Genomic DNA, 16736 nt, shown 5'->3' on the forward strand with positions numbered 1-16736 from the left:
TATGGTAATTTTACCAAACTGTGACCACAAGATGTGACATCAGGCCTCTGTTCAATTGGCAGTCCCACAATAAAAGTTCAATTTTCACGTCATACATTGTACATTTTATATGGTTAATTTGTCAGTTTCCTGCCTCAGTTCTGTGTTTTTTTCTGGGTCCTTTGGTTAACTCTGCCAACAAAACTGACTGTCTTACATGAAATTATCCATATGATGTAGAATGTGACATTGACGGTTGACCCCGTTCAAAGAAACCACCAGCATGTACACACAACAATGCTGCAATGCTTTAGACAACATTGGTCTAGAGACTTCATGATTTACATGTATAAAGCTTTTAAATGTAAAAAAAAAAAAAATCCCTACCTACCTACCCACCTGCTGATAGTGTGGGTCGGCAATGCCAAACAAACAATTTTTTAAGGGTGGCCCAATCAGAAGACGCGTTACATCCAAAATAAAATTATTAAGGATTATATTCAACCTCAATCCAATACTAAACTCATTTTATCTTTTTTATTCCCAAGTAAGTTTGCACCTGGGATGTCAATAGTAACAATATATCTTGGCATTCTAACCAAGATTTACTATCATACCTGTCTGGGTTCAAATCATTGACCCCTAGCACAGTAAGTTTTACTACCTAACCTTGATATCCATGTATTTTTCATGTAACCCTATATATACATGTTAATACATTTTTATATTTGCCTAAACCTTTTAAAGTTCTATACATATTGTTTTTGTTTTTCAGTCTTTAGAATTAATGTGGACAGACTACTTAGAGCATCTAACAGAATCTGTACAGAATCCCTTATCTACATACACAAATCATTTTCAACCATTAAAGGTAAGTTTTTGGTACAACTGAACTTGGTTTGAAGAATAATCACAAGGTATTTGTGTCTGTCTGGCTGGGTTTCATGTAAATGTTCCGGACCATATGAGTATTTGGACCATACGCGTATGGTCATGACCAAATGGGTATATACTCATATGGTCCGACCATACGCGTATGGTCGGGTTAATTAAGAGGTACATTTATGCTTACCTCTTTATATAACCCTTCTAGTTATCACGTCATTAAAAAGACACTACCAAAGGTTATTTTTTCATTAAAAATTAGTAATAACAAGTTTAACAAAATAAAATAAGCAGTTTCACACAGTAAATTTCATCCCTAGTCAAAACTATAGTAAACACATTTTTTTTTCATTACCGATATGTTATTACGAGTGAATGGCAAAATGTCGACCTGGGAAGATAACTTCCAAAAATATCTTAATGAACTGTTACTCAAGAAGTCAACTGTTTTACTATAACCTGACGTAAAAGTCGACAGGATAAAGAGTCTAATAAATTGCTTACTTTTGAAACGTAATATAATTCGCATTAGCAGTGCAATATTCATAATTTTTTATGCTTATGCGGGTTTTGTTTAAAAAAAAAATAAATGACGTCACCGGCAAGGACACAAGTTTATTTTTTAAAGTTGTCTGGTGATATGATGTACTTCAGTCATGTTACGATATTGGAGATATATAGCTTTTTCTCCGTAGACACATCAGAATGACCCAGGACCAAAGAAAGGCTATAAGGCCGTTAGTTTTCTCGTTTGAATTGTTTTACATTGTCTTATTGGGGCCTTTTATAGCTGACTATGCGATGTGGGCTTTGCTCATTGTTGAAGGCCGTATGGTGACCTATAGTTGTTAATTTCTGTGTCATTTTGATCTTTTGTGGATAGTTGTCTCATTGGCAATCATACCACATCTTCTTTTTTATATGGTACCGTGGGGACGTAAATGTCACCTTACGCATCCATGTAAGAATACAATTAGCGATGAAAACTAACTTTGGCATCAATATTTAATGTTATTTGAATTGTAAATAATACAATTGCATGTAGCAATCATTGTTATTTTATAAAGTTTTCTCATGCATATTATTGAAAAATATACCTATATGGTCCAAAAACTCATATGGTCCGGCCCATTTATAACCAAACGAGTATATACTCATATGGTCCAACCATACGCGTACGGTCGGACCATATGAGTATACGCATATGGTCATGACCATACGCGTATGGTCCAAATACTCATATGGTCCGGAACATAAACATGACCTCAATTCATGGTTCAGTTATCAACCTTTAGTTTTCATGAATTGATCCAATTTTTAGATTACTGGCTGTAAAGACAATGGTAATGTGTAGAGATCTGCCTGACAGTTAGGCCCAGTTTCTCAGATCCTAAAAACAATATTAGACCAACTATTCAGTGAGCAAAATCATTGCAAGATTCACATATGAAAATCAGAAAATATGGTAGAGACAACTTTCCACAAATATTCAAATGAAGTGGATATAAGCAATTATAGTCAACCCTACAGCGTTCAACAATGAGAAAACCTATGGCGTATAGTCGAAAAACAAATATAAAGACATGAACAAATGACAACCACTGAACTACTCCTTACTATGGACAGACACATAAGGAATAGACTGGTATTAAAACTTAAAACATGTTCGAAAGCACAAACCTACCCCTGACCTTGATCATAGTGTAACAGCACAAACTATGTAAACAATATATGAAAAACAAATATGAGAAACAGCAAAAAAACACTCAATTAAAGGCTCCTGATTTGGGACTTGTGGCAGGGTTAAACATGTTTGAAGGCGACATCTATTTTTTTTAAAAGAATAAATAAAGATATAAATGGGTTTTTGTCAAAGTAAAAAAAGATACATGAGTCATAACAGCAAAAAAAAAAAGCCACCTGGAGATGTCTTCAGCTGGCCCCTTAACAAAAATGTGTAATGTTTCTGTGATAATGGACGTCATCATAGAAATATTTAATATGTGTCAAAGAATAAATAGAGTTGTGGGGGGGAATCATCAAAGATATTGCAGCTGGATGACAATATTAATTCTCCTTCCTAAAAAATAGCAGGATAAACATTAAACTACAAGTACTGTACATGCAATTGTGATACCTTGAATTTAACATGGATAGTATAACATCAATGATCTAATTGCTTATCAACTTTTTCTTACAGCAAAGAATAGCCAAACGAAACAGAAAATTAGATTATTTTGACAATGCTCGACATAATGCTGAAGTACTGCAGAGTGCGAAGAAAAAAGATGATGTCAAAATTACAAAGGTCAGTATCAATCTCTGTCTTACCTCCTTCTAAAGTCTAAACTTGAGGGAAATGTGCATGAAAGAAAAGTTTGGTATCTTTTTTCGGTGCAAATATAGTGTGCTCTAGATCCCCAAAAATTTATTTGGAAGATGTTTTTACTGTTTAATAAAAAAGAAGACAGGCACATGATTTTGAGGGTTAAACATGTAAGGGGATCTCTTCATCTCATTGCCCTGAAACAATTGGCTTGTGGATAATGTGTTGAAAGTTTCTCAAATCATTATTCATAGTTGACTGGCAAATTTCTTCCAAATCTGTATGTTGTCTCATGTAAAAAAATACAAACAAAACCTTTTCATGTTGTAGTTCAAAACTTTAGAAAAAAAATAGAACTGTTGAAAAATTGAATTGGACAATTGTTTCATAATAGTTGGTTAAAATTTCGCAATCTTTATTTACAGGCAAATGAAGAGCTAGAAGAATCAAAAAGAATCTATGAAGTTTTAAACAATGAACTACACAATGAATTACCAGAGTTTCATAACAGGTGTGTTCTGTTAGGTGATATCAGATACCTTGAATTCACTATTGCATGTTGGGGTACTCCTTTTTGTAAGGGTAAGGGCAGATAACAAATTTAGTTGTTTAATGAAACATTTTCTATATGATTGTATGCAAACTTTGACAAAAACAGGAAATCAGACATCAAAGAAAATAGAAGTTTTCCTTAATCCATTGAAATTGTTCCAAAAAAAATTGAATTCATTGTATACTTTCTCTTTTTTATGAAAGATCATATTTTTTGTTTTTATCAAAATGCTATATGCATATTCTGCCAAATAGCTTAGTTAAAGCAATATTTTTAAAGAAATATGCTGAACACATATTTGTTATAACTGAAGTATTCAAGAGAGGAATCTGTATTATGATATTCTTACTTTGACTCGAATTGAATTTAATACCCAATATGAGCAATTGGCAATTGTCCTAGTATAATTTTTAGTTAACACTTTATTATTAATTAGTCAGAAAATGTTCGAATCTATTTTTAAATAACATTCTTTTGTTTCAGTCGAGTCAACTTCTATGCAACAACATTCAAAAGTTATTTTAATGCTGAGAGTACATTCCATGGTGAAACTGCCAAGGTAAGTCAAGGGACAACCTAATTTTCAAAACTAAACACAGATTGATTTGAATCAAATTACTATATTTTTAACTTGATTTAAATTGTTTGATATAAATTTATACAGTTAATAAAAGCATCACATTAAAAAAATTAATTATGAATTAAATATTAAAATGAAATGTGTAGTTTCATTACTTGCTTTTACATGGAAAGGAAGGCAGACAGTTAATAATTGAAGCAATAATTATAAAAACTGACTGTCTTCTGTTGGCCTTGGGCTGTTTGACATATTCCCCATTTCCATTCTCAATTTTGATCTGTTATAAAAGTTAAATTAAGAAGGGAATTAGACTTTCAAGTGGTTTCAGTGTACCTGTTTTAGGGTGAGGATTATAAAGAGCATATTATAACTCTCATTTAGCATAAAAATAAAAATGTTTTACAGGAGGTTTAATGGTGGGTTACTCCTGGTCACACTTTGTTCAGTTTGTTCTTATATTTTTACCCTGATCCGTGTCTTATAGGGTTGTATCAGAATGTTTCAAAATGAGGTTGTTATACAGCCTTCAAATTTTACAGCTATATCTATTCACTATTTTCAAAATTGAATGGTCAAGTGACACAGCTGTACCCAATTCTATTCTACCTTGTCTACCTCTGTGGTAAAATTAATCAGTTCAGTTGTCAAAAAAAATCAAACAAGTTTTGCATTATTTATTTTGGACAATTCACATTTCCTAAATGATTCTTTTTTGCAGATGCTGAACCATAAGAAGGTTAAAAGTAAAATAGAAAAGAAAAACTATATTGAATATGCATGCATTTTTAGAATCAGTACACATTTAATATTATTAGCTATTTTATTATATTATTTACCGTGATTTCGGAATGACCTCTGATTAATTTATGAATAGATTTTTAATGTATCCAGATATTTGTCACTGGTATATGTATGAATTACAAATATAACAGGATCTTAGGTGTACTAATTATATCTTTTTTAAACAATTGAAAATTATATTTGACACCAATTAATATTGGGACAATTACTACTTATATAATCTATACAGATGACTATTAGGCCATATTAAAATAATGAGATGTGATATGATTGTCAAGAAGATGGCTAACCATTAAAGACCTAGAAGTTAGCAACTATAGACCACCATACTGATTTCAACAATGATTAAAACTCATACTGCATCACAGACTATAAAAGGTCTGTACATGACATAACACAAAACAATGCAAGATAGAAAAAGTCAATCCTGATTTGTATTCAAAAGAAAGAATAAACAAAAAATATTATATACAACAACAAATGTCAACAACAGAATTACAGGTTCACAAAAAATAGTTTAATGCCCCTTACATCCTATAAAAAAGATGTATTGTGGAATCATTATCATTCTATTCTTCTACAATCTAAAGAAACCAGTTTTGATACACCTTATCGCTAATCCCAGCTGACCTCGGCCGCTTGAACTTTTGACGCATACAACAATCACTTTTCAATTGTGGCATCAGATATTTTGCTTTATGACGTCAAAATTTTACGGGAACCTGTGTGTGTGATATCCAGTAATGGCGGACAAATAGCAATAAGGTGTATTGTTTTCCTGGGTATAGGTTACCCTAAAATTTTTATGTTCAACATAGTGCAAACTTTCTATGGAAAAACAACAAAATCAAATGTTCGTGAAAATGCCATATAAAAAATTGGTATCCATAAAAATAAATGAATCCAAAGCCTCACAAACAAAACATTGCTAATTTATTTTTATAAATAAAATCTAAGAAACAAGGCTGTATGGAATACTGAACAACATACCAGATCTACTTATGTTTATTTATACCTTCCTATTTTACAGCTTAGTGACACACTTATGTCCATCACTGAAACATTAGCAGAGGAGCATAAACAATACACATACCAACCACGACCTCTTAGTGGAATTATGGCTAACGAGTAAGTATTCACATCCCAATACCTATATAAGTAATAATTAGTCAGCCTCATACCCATATATCATCTATAGCCTCAGAAATGATAATTATATCGATACATAGTTTTTAACCGCCTTCAGACATATATACAAAATAATCCGTTGATTGGATGAATAATAGTGCAAGTCCATTTACTTACTCCTTACACACTTTAATACAATATATCATCCACAGCTTTGAATGTAAAAATGACAAATAAATTAGTTGTAAGCTAGAGATATTTATAGATTATCGTTGATCATCTCAATTAGATTGATTTTTAGCTTGAGCCAGTACAGCCAAAGTGAGAAAAGCAATTTAGTTGAGATGACCAATGATAATCTGTTTATCGCTATTTTACCTATGAAGACATTCGTTGTTAATTTCATTAGCCACGTGCCCCCTTAGTTTCTAGCGAATTTTTCATATCACTCGAATCCGTTGAGAAAGAAAATTATCAGTCAGCAAGATCAAAGGAATGTTTCATAAAAATAGCGATAATAATTGATCTCTTGTAGAAATTACTATTACAGAAAATATTGAACATATTTAGTTGTAAAAACATCACAGACTCTTTCATTATTTTTGTGGTTAAAGTTATAAATGTTATTCATAAGAGCTATTCAGCATCATGGTAATGGGTATCAAATCTGCAGAAAGCAAATTCAGTAAACATGCATTATAACAGTATCATATAGTCTTAGTAATGTTTCGTTAATTTGCAAACTAGTTTTTAGATTTCTGCATATCCAAATAAGGACTTTTATGCCACTTGTTTTTTAGCTATGAACCTTATCACTGCCTGTGCAAAGATGACATAGAATTTAACATTAATTACTGTTTGGTTAAAGGTCTTACATTTCCTCGTTATTTTTGAAAAGCTACTAGATCATTGGTATCAATCTAACATGGTATTCACTAAATACAGATATACCATTTAGTTGGAGCCAACAAATAGTCGTTTACCAAGTCCTACCAAAAATTTTACAACTGAAAATTTGTAAAGCAAGACTTAAACCCAAATCACTTTTATTCATATTTTTACAATCATTTTTAAATGGATTTTTGTGTCAAAAATGTCGGTTATTGATTTGGGGATGTACGTCGGGCGGCCGGGCGGCCGGCAACCAAATGTTGTCCGTGCATTTACTCATGAAGCGTTCAACCAAACCTTTTAAAATTTTAATATGTTGTTACTGACAACAAAATGGAGGTCAAGTTCAATAATGACGATTTTGACTTTTACCGTTCAGGAGTTACGGTTCTTGAAAGTTTAAAAAATGTTGTGTCCATGCATTTACTCATTAACCGTTCAACCAAACCTTTTAAAATTTTAATATGTTGTTACTGACAACAAAATGGAGGTCAAGTTCAATAATGACGATTTTGACTTTTACCGTTCAGGAGTTACGGTTCTTGAAAGTTTAAAAAATGTTGTGTCCGTGCATTTACTCATGAACCGTTCAACCAAACCTTTTAAAATTTTAATATGTTGTTACTGACAACAAAATGGAGGTCAAGTTCATTTTTTAGATATTTTCAAAATCCTAGGTAAGTGGACTTAGTAATTTTTTCTTACTTTATGCATTAAGGGGACACATTTTGTCCTGCTAGAGGGTCATTTTCTATCTAGTTTATATGTTGTTATTGTTGACAACATGGAAGTCAAGTTTGATATTGATAATCATAAATTTTACCTATTAGGAGTTTTTGGTCCTTGTAATATTGATAAATGCCAGAACACAAATAAATGTTAAAGAATCCGGTTTACTGTCATTTTGACAGCTCTTGTTTTGCAGTAGATCTGATGTCATTGATTTCAAAAGTATATATTTGATTTGTTATTTCAGTATGAGATTTTCTTTCTTTATGTAAGTTGGATTCTGAAGTTAAAGGTTTAATGTTTTTTTTCTTTGTTATATTAAGTAACAAATTGTATTGGAATTAAGTTCTTCACATCATATGCATTTTCAGCAAGTTTTTTTTTAACATTCTCATATTCATACTAATATAGCATGACATGTTTTCTAATGATTTGTTTTTACTGTAATAGGTTACAGGTCAACATTTATTTTACTAAGGGGTCATCCATAATTATCAACCATTTTCCAAAGTGTACAAAACATACACTTGGGGGGGGGGGGGGAGGGGGTTAAAAAATGAACATTTTTACAGTACGCTTTTTTTCACCAAATGAAATAAAACAGTCAGATATGTTTCAGTTTCTTTTCAATGCAAATTTCTATATTAAACTAAACTATAATAGACAGGATCTTCTTTTTATTAAGAATTATTGATTCTTGTCTTGAAATCTGAAAATGGTTGATGTACACTTGTTGAGGGAGGGTGGGGGTCTGAAAAAGTGTATGTTTTGTACACTTTGGAAAATGGTTGACAATTATGGATGACCCCTAAAGTTCACTCTTTTTTCCTAGAAGTTTCATTCTTGATAAAACATTATAATGAATCATTTTAGCATGAATTTTTTTTTTTGCATTCTCGTTTTATTATTGCATCTTTGATTAATGAAAACAAGTAAAAAATGAATTAATAACTTTGATTGCAAATTCTGATATTGTAGAGGCTGTTTATTGACTTGATTAAAATGCAACTAATACCTTAATATTGAAAACTGAAAATTTGCAGAAATTCAGTAAACTGGCCTTTATTTTGAATGCTAGTGTATTTATTCCTGATTATGAAGCAAATGAATAATAGACAGCTGGGATATAACTCAACATGAAAAATTGCAATGCCAATAAAATACTGACATTGAACTGCAACTCAAAAACAAGACATGAAATACACATGAATAACAGACATGGAAACATGAATAACAGACATGGAAATACACATTGATAACAGACATGGCAATACACATTGATAACAGACATGGAAATACACATTGATAAAAGACATGGAAACATGAATAACAGACATGGAAATACACATTGATAACAGACATGGAAATACACATTGATAACAGACAAGAAAATACACATTGATAACAGATGTGAAAAAATGCATTAATGACAAACATGTAAAAGCATGTTAATAATAAGACATTGCAAATTACACCACAAATGAATAATCACATTAAAGTTTAAAGCTACCATTTAGTTAGTTAAGAAAAAAAAAAACATGGTATAGAGGAATTTATCTTAACAAAATCTTTAGACTTATTTTAATCTTTTGATTAGCCAAGGAATTTCAAAGTAATTCTGTAAATGATTTGATTGTATTTGTCTTAACAGAGAACCTGTAGTGAATGGACACAGTAGTGGTGACAATGATTCAAATCATTCTAGCCAACAAACAATAAGTAAAAAGACATCACCAAAACCAGATCGACCACCCTCCTCCCCAGCAGTAACACCACATGATACTTCAATAGTAACACATGAAACCTCAGCGGCCACACCTGACCTCTCGGTGGCAACCCCTGACACTTCTTTTGCAACAGCTGCCAGCACAGCGACAACTCCTATAAAGACAAATGGTGAAGGACTGACAAATGGATTGTCTTCAGAGCCTGAAAGTCCGCCAGAAAGTATGTTATAACTTAACTTATTCAAAATAAAGTTTAATGTATTATTTTTGAGTTGACAGTTATTTGAGAAGAGTTAAAGATATGTGAAAGTTCATTTTTCACGAGAATACTTTTCTAAATTAAAAGTTTGAAGCCAGGAAATTTCTCCTGTATCATTTGTTGACCTTTTAATCTGCAAAGGAAATGCTATTTTTTTTTAAGGTAAAATTTGAAAAATAAAAAGCAGTATGGAAATGTATAGTTAAAGATTATTATATTTTATGGAACTGTTTACAGGTCCTAAGACACCTGTGCCTCAACCTGAGGCTCCTAAGCCTCAACCTGAGGCCCCTAAGCCTCAACCTGAGGTTGTGAAGAAAGGTATAGGAATATCATCTCAATTACCCATCATTCATTTAACACCATAGCCTGGGATCCTGGTTTACTGCTTAGCAACTACTAGCAACAGAAGCAGATAATTGATCAGGATCCCAGGCTAATAACATCTTAACCTAGCAACATTGCAGCAAAGACCCTTATTATATATTACCTTAGCAACCATTGTACATATTTTCAATTACATAACTGATTCATTAGTATTCAAACTACATTTTTTGTGATAAACAATGGTTCAATAATAACAAGACATCAATTTTCTGCTTTGAATTTGTTGGAGGGTTGGGGGGGGGGGGATTTGATTTTTTTCATTTATTTCATTTACCATTAAATTAAAGGGTTGCTAAGAAAGGTACACAAGCTTTAATGGTGGTAAACATTATACATATTAGTTAGTGGATGTTATAGGTACCAGTGTCTATTCTAGGGAACATTGATAGTCAGTGGATGTTATAGGTACCAGTTTCTATGAGAGAGAATATGCACCCTGATTTCACAACTGTTATTTTATTTTATCTTCCTGCAGTTTTTTTTAACCATCATTATTATAAACTATAAAAATCAGTAGAATTACATTTTTATTTCCTAATGACAGATCATATAATTCAAGAAGAAAGAGCAATGTTGTACAAGAAAATCCAAGAACCCAATAGAAATAAAAAAGAATATAAATAGGAATACTTTGCTAAGAAGGCCCCTGTTCAAACATTAAGAACATTAACCCAGTTTTAAATACATAGTTCTTTAACTACATGTAGCTGTAATCACTGGAATGACAATTTCTTTTCTTTCAAAACAAGTACTAAGAAATCTTGATGTATTAACATTTTCAGACTCTCTCTTCATCAAACACATAAACTGGTTTCTTTGAAACATAAGTGAGATTTTAACATTCAATACATGCTTCCTCTAGAATAAAATTTCTTTCCTTTTTATATGCAGTGCATTTCATAAAATAATGAAACTCCTCTTCAACCTGCATATTTTTGCACTGCCTACGAAATCTTTAATCTTTTTAACTATGTGAACAGCACAGTTTTATTCCAAATACTAATGATTGATTTCATTGAATTACCTGCAAAATATATTGCTTTAATGCCACTGTCAGTTCCCTCATTTCTGTGTAATATTACTGCAGTTCTAGTATTGGTAAAATAAGAGTAAAGATATCTTCATTCATTGACACTTGGCATGGTACAAAGATAAAACTAGAAATATAAACAAAGTAGTAATTGTTGTTTGTATGTAGAGCATGTGCTGTGTAGGTCATTATCTAGGATGAGGGTTATGGTGTATTATTCCAACACTGTATATTTTAACATAGGCAATAACTTATAATAAGTTATGTTGTTCTAAAACAGATCCTTAATTTTCCTATTGTAAATGCACAGAAAGAAAATATTCTATTGCTTCATAATGAAATTTATAAAAAACTTTGCAATCAGCAAATATAAATTTTTTGATCAGGATTTTTTTTAACATTTACAATTAAGCATTTTTCTAGTGATAAATGAAATGAAGCTTCATTGAGACTGCAACCCCATGACACAAACAAGTGCGTATATAGACATTGAATTTTAATATCAATCATTACATCATGATGAAATGGTTACTGATATTCTGTTAAAAACATAATTCATTCAGAATTTTGTGAAAATATTGAACTAAAGAAACATAACTGAAAATTTCAAAAATTTTAGGTATTTAAACATTTGAGAGAAATTTTGAAAAGGAATGTATATATAAATAGTTTTTTATTAAACTTTTTTGGCAGATATATTGTGTTTAATAGAAAGGAAAAAAATGAACTTTTGTTAATTCAAACAATTAAAGTTTGAAATAATAAGTTATTCCCTTTACAGATGAGATTTGACCTGATTTGACTATTACAAGATTTGAATAAAAGATTTAAATTTTTCACTATACATGACAAGTTTTCACTATACATAACCAGTTTTACTATGTATTACAACTTATTTGTCTGTTTTAGGTCCACTATATGAAAATAGTGAAGTGAACTACACAACTCCTTCAAAAGTAGAAAAAGAATTTACAACAAAAGATGAAAGTGAAAGTAGACATACAGAGCATGTGGAAGGTCCAGTTGATACATATGAAGAACCAATGGTATATAATATATTTTATGCCCAGTAAATGATTGTTTGGGCATTATAGTTCATTTACATCTGTCTTTTAGTCAATCAGGTTAAATATTTGGTTATGGTAGTGTGCCATAATGCTCCTACCTTCATCAGAAACAAACCTTTGAGAGGTAATGAGATTTTTGCTGTAAGACTTTGTGTTTTTGCTCTAAATTCCAGTTGTTACTTTTGTGTAGGACCCAACTATGAAGCTGTTACTGTTTTCCTTCAGTATGTAGCTAAATAAAAAGATTTAAAGTTGACAAAAAGAAAAGATAAATTTATTTCATGTATTTTGGTTTGACTTGAATATTAGTGCTTTTTGCAAGAGACTTCTGATTTATGTTTTATCCACACTTAGATACCAGTTACAGTACATGGGAAAACATATTCATCACCTTTACATGCAGGGTTTTTTGCTATAATATTTCATATTAAAAAAATATTTTAAAGGTATTTACGGTTGGATTTTTATGAACAAGGCGTTAAAAGACTTAAAAATGTCTAAAGAAAATTTTTTTATTTATGGAATGACTGTAATACTTTTTTCTGTCTATGTCTATGTCTGTCTATATAACGCTCACCACATATTTAATGTTATTTCGAATAGCCTGATAATATATTATAGTCATTTCTTATAATTTAATTCTAAATTTCCATTTTAAACCAATGTACATCATGAAAAAATGTTAATGACGTCATGATCACATGACGAAATTGTGTCTATGATATGATAAACAAAACTACCAACCAATCAGAAGATGTGTTACATCCAAAATTAAATTATGTGGTCATAGTTTTGTCTTCAGTTGTTTTGTTTTCTTTTGATGTGAACACAGATTATAAAATTTTGCAATTTAATTTGGTTGAAATATATAGAAAATTTCTGAACAAAATATTAATTGTTTATTTCCTGAGAAAAATGAAAATTATCCTTAACAAAAATTTAACCAAATAAAGAAACTAACCTGTGACAATTCTGCTTCTTTTAATACCAAGTTGCTTAACCCTTTCCTTCATAATGACGGTTTTTGATGCCACCCCTTTACTCCATAAGGACGCCTTTTGAAGCCTGTGTAGTACCTCAGTTGAAAGGCTTTGACTACAAAATGTCTGCATCAAACTTTAAAAAAATTGCATCCAATATTCCAGTGAGAATATCTGACTGGAATTTCATTGATGAAATATTCGTTTTTACAATTCAATATCACTTTAAACATGCTGATTTTTTTTTTACTGAAAAAATCCTATGCGAAGCAAGTGTGTTGAAAAAAACAATCCATGAAGGAAAGGGTTACCATCAGACCAGAAATGACCCAAAATAGTTTTTTTGAAAAAAAATGTAGTTTTGTATGAATTATATAGTGAAAATCTCAAATGACAATGCTTATGGCCACACTCTGTATCTTTTAAGGTAAATAAAGAACAGCCATTAGTGAATGGTCCAACAGACGAGGATTTGATGGAGGAAATCAGCAAAGAAACCTCTAAACAGACTGCTGTTGAAAATAGTGAGGAGATACCATTACATGCTCCTCCATCAAAACCCCAGTCAGAACCCCCAGTACTCCCTCAGGAGCCTCCCCCAGAAGATGATGACATTCCAACTAAGGCTGCACCAGCTGTAGAAAATAAGAATGAAGATTCAGATCATTATTATGATAGGGTACCAGATCAGTTAGATGTTTCTGATGATAAAGACAATGATGAGGATAATTTTTATGAAATACCAAGTTCATCTAAAATTCCAGATGTATTGCCTGATGATTGTCTTTATGTGGTAAGTTATGGTGACATAATGTATATTCTATATACATCATTTTACCCCCACTCTAAAAGTGAGAGCTATATTGCATAACCTCATGCATCCATCTATTCGTCTGTTTGTCTGAAACTTTGTCAGTCCATCCAACAAATATTTTCTTGACACTTTTCTCTGGAACCACTTAACAGAAAAGATTCATGCTTGGTCAGCAGCTTGATATTGATGAGTTGTAAAGTATCTGCAGATTTTAGATTCCTTTTTCCTGTTTTCTAAACATTGAATGAGGAGTGGATGCATTATCAAAAAGAGACATTGCCCTTGTAGTAGCACATGATAATATAAAGAAGAAGATGTGGTATGATTGACAATGAAACAAACCTCTACAAGAGACCAAATGACAAAGAAATAAGCAACAATAGGCCACCCTATGGCCTTCAACAATGAGTGAAGCCCATTCTGGATAGTCAGCTTTAAAGGCCTCAAAATGACAAATGTAAACAAGAAAACCAACAATTTATGTATGAAATAATGAACAAAAATAGATATACAGCTACAAACAACAAGCCTTGAATTACAGGCTCCTGACATGGGACAGGAACATATAAAAGAATGTGGCGGGGTTAGATTAGTATGAAGGCCACTATGTTTACTTTATATGAATAATGTACTGTAAATTCAGAAATTATTGCATGTTTTTTTATTATTGCTTTTTTGTCATTTTGGACTAAAATGCAATTTTATTTTATGCGATGTTCACAAATTTTTTTTTGTCTAGTTCATATAAAAAAATTAATTATTGCGATCATAATCTGGACAAATTTTTCGCAATTATAAAAACATTGCAATAACTTTTGAATTTAAAGTGATCTTGTGAGAACTTATGATGTTTTTGTTTATTGTTACAGGTAGTAGCGACACATGTTTATAAAAATGAAGATGAAGATGAACTTCCATTTGAAGCAGGGGAGTTAATCTATGTTTTACCATTTGATGACCCAGATGATCAGGTAACTGAGTATATTGTTAACCTAGTAACAATAAGATTATACTGAATAAGAGGGAAATAACACATTTTTGTGCATCTTCCAAATTCCCAATCTTTCACAAAAAATTTCTTTTAATTTATGAGTTCTGGTCCTTGGACTTAGAAAATTCACACAAATAATCAGTTTGCCTCACTTTTTTCCGTCATGCTTGTAGATATTAATTTGATAATTGGTATATAGTTTTATCATGACAAGTTACAGATCAAGTTTAAATTTCATTCGGGTCTGATGATTTGGTGCAGAGTTATGGTCCTTAACCTGAGAAAATTCACTCCAGTCACCAAGTGTCAATACATTTTTTTCATCAGGCTTGAAGATATTGACCTGATGTTTTTTACATAGTTTACACTATGACAAGTTAAAGATCAAGTTATCATTTTGTTTCAGTACAATGAATTTCTAACCAGTAGGCAATACTCACAGAATGCTTATTGTATTTTATTTGAAATTATAAGCTAATTAATTTTTACCCTGTTTTTAATTATAGGATGATGGTTGGTTACTTGGGATGAGGAAAAGTGATGGAAAGAAAGGGGTGTTTCCTGAAAACTTTACAAAACGTGTCTGACAGAACAGATAGATTTAAAAAGATGCCATACTATATTTGTATTTGTATTTCATAAATCAATCATTTGAGGCCCAAACACAGGGGGTTTAGCTTACAGGTTTCACTGTAAAGTATATTTTTTGTAACATTTGTCAACACAGATTTTAATTTGTATTGATTGAATATTACATTTCATGTTTAACATAGATACTACCTCACCACCTTGTTGATTGAAACATTTATCCACTCAAAGTTGCTTCACAAATATGCAAGCTTAAAAATGTGAAGTTAAATTAAATTAAACTAATGAGAGAGGGAATATATTGTGATGAGCGTGGTTTAAGTTGAAGAATTAGTTTCTCTAACTATTTAATGAAAATGTTTTGTACAAAGATCCTGATGTATGTGCAAGGAAAGATCACAAGAATAATTTGTCAAACTGGTTACAACTGGTTTAAAACAGATTTAAAAAATCAAGATATTGCTGGTTTATTAAACTGGTTAAAACTGGTTTAAATACAGATTGAGAGAATTCATGCCATAGCTGATTTGTCAAACTGATTAGAATTGGTTTTAATTGCATACAGAGTTAGAAAAATCATGTTATTACCTGCAATTGTTAATTTACCCACCTATTAGTTCCATTTAGTTTCTGTTCTACTTAATAATGTTACGGTGCTATTACATCAGTAATTATTCATTACATTTATTCAGTGTTGACTGTAGTTATATTGTTAGGTGTAATAATTGTCAGCTATATCTTATAAGTTTTTCACTGTAAAACAAATTGTGATATTCAATCATAAGCTTATATGCAAACAAATTTACAAACATCATTTAAATCTGGGAATTTATTTCCTGTTCAATTTGACAAATTTTCTATTTAATCCCTTGATTTTACATTTTTATGTCATCAGTTTGAATATTGTTGAATCATAATGCAACCAAATGAAAGAAAGAAATATGAGATATTTGTTTCATGGGAGAAAACCAATGTTTTATGTATGATTAGGAATACTAAACTAACGCTCAGACATTTTTTA

At 31.1% G+C, this 16736-nt stretch overlaps 1 protein-coding gene across 4 annotated transcripts in view; it reads left to right on the top strand.

The window, feature by feature from the left end:
• Window positions 1-15747, top strand: part of LOC143063490 (myc box-dependent-interacting protein 1-like) — a 43214-nt gene extending 27467 nt beyond the window's left edge. Inside the window, exons 5-16 of one of the 4 annotated variants that reach the window (XM_076235685.1) lie at window positions 755-850; window positions 3065-3172; window positions 3616-3701; window positions 4227-4302; window positions 6155-6252; window positions 8120-8140; window positions 9524-9819; window positions 10096-10179; window positions 12185-12321; window positions 13750-14115; window positions 15006-15107; window positions 15634-15747. In XM_076235685.1, the coding sequence (XP_076091800.1) occupies window positions 755-850; window positions 3065-3172; window positions 3616-3701; window positions 4227-4302; window positions 6155-6252; window positions 8120-8140; window positions 9524-9819; window positions 10096-10179; window positions 12185-12321; window positions 13750-14115; window positions 15006-15107; window positions 15634-15714 (1551 nt within the window). In that variant the 3' untranslated portion in view covers window positions 15715-15747. The remainder of the gene's footprint in view (window positions 1-754; window positions 851-3064; window positions 3173-3615; window positions 3702-4226; window positions 4303-6154; window positions 6253-8119; window positions 8141-9523; window positions 9820-10095; window positions 10180-12184; window positions 12322-13749; window positions 14116-15005; window positions 15108-15633) is intronic. The other 3 variants (XM_076235687.1, XM_076235686.1, XM_076235688.1) reach the window with 3 other exon arrangements.
• Window positions 15748-16736: the final 989 nt, after the last annotated feature.

The sequence above is a fragment of the Mytilus galloprovincialis genome, chromosome 2, assembly GCF_965363235.1.
Source record: "Mytilus galloprovincialis chromosome 2, xbMytGall1.hap1.1, whole genome shotgun sequence".
In the NCBI taxonomy this organism is placed as follows: domain Eukaryota; kingdom Metazoa; phylum Mollusca; class Bivalvia; order Mytilida; family Mytilidae; genus Mytilus; species Mytilus galloprovincialis.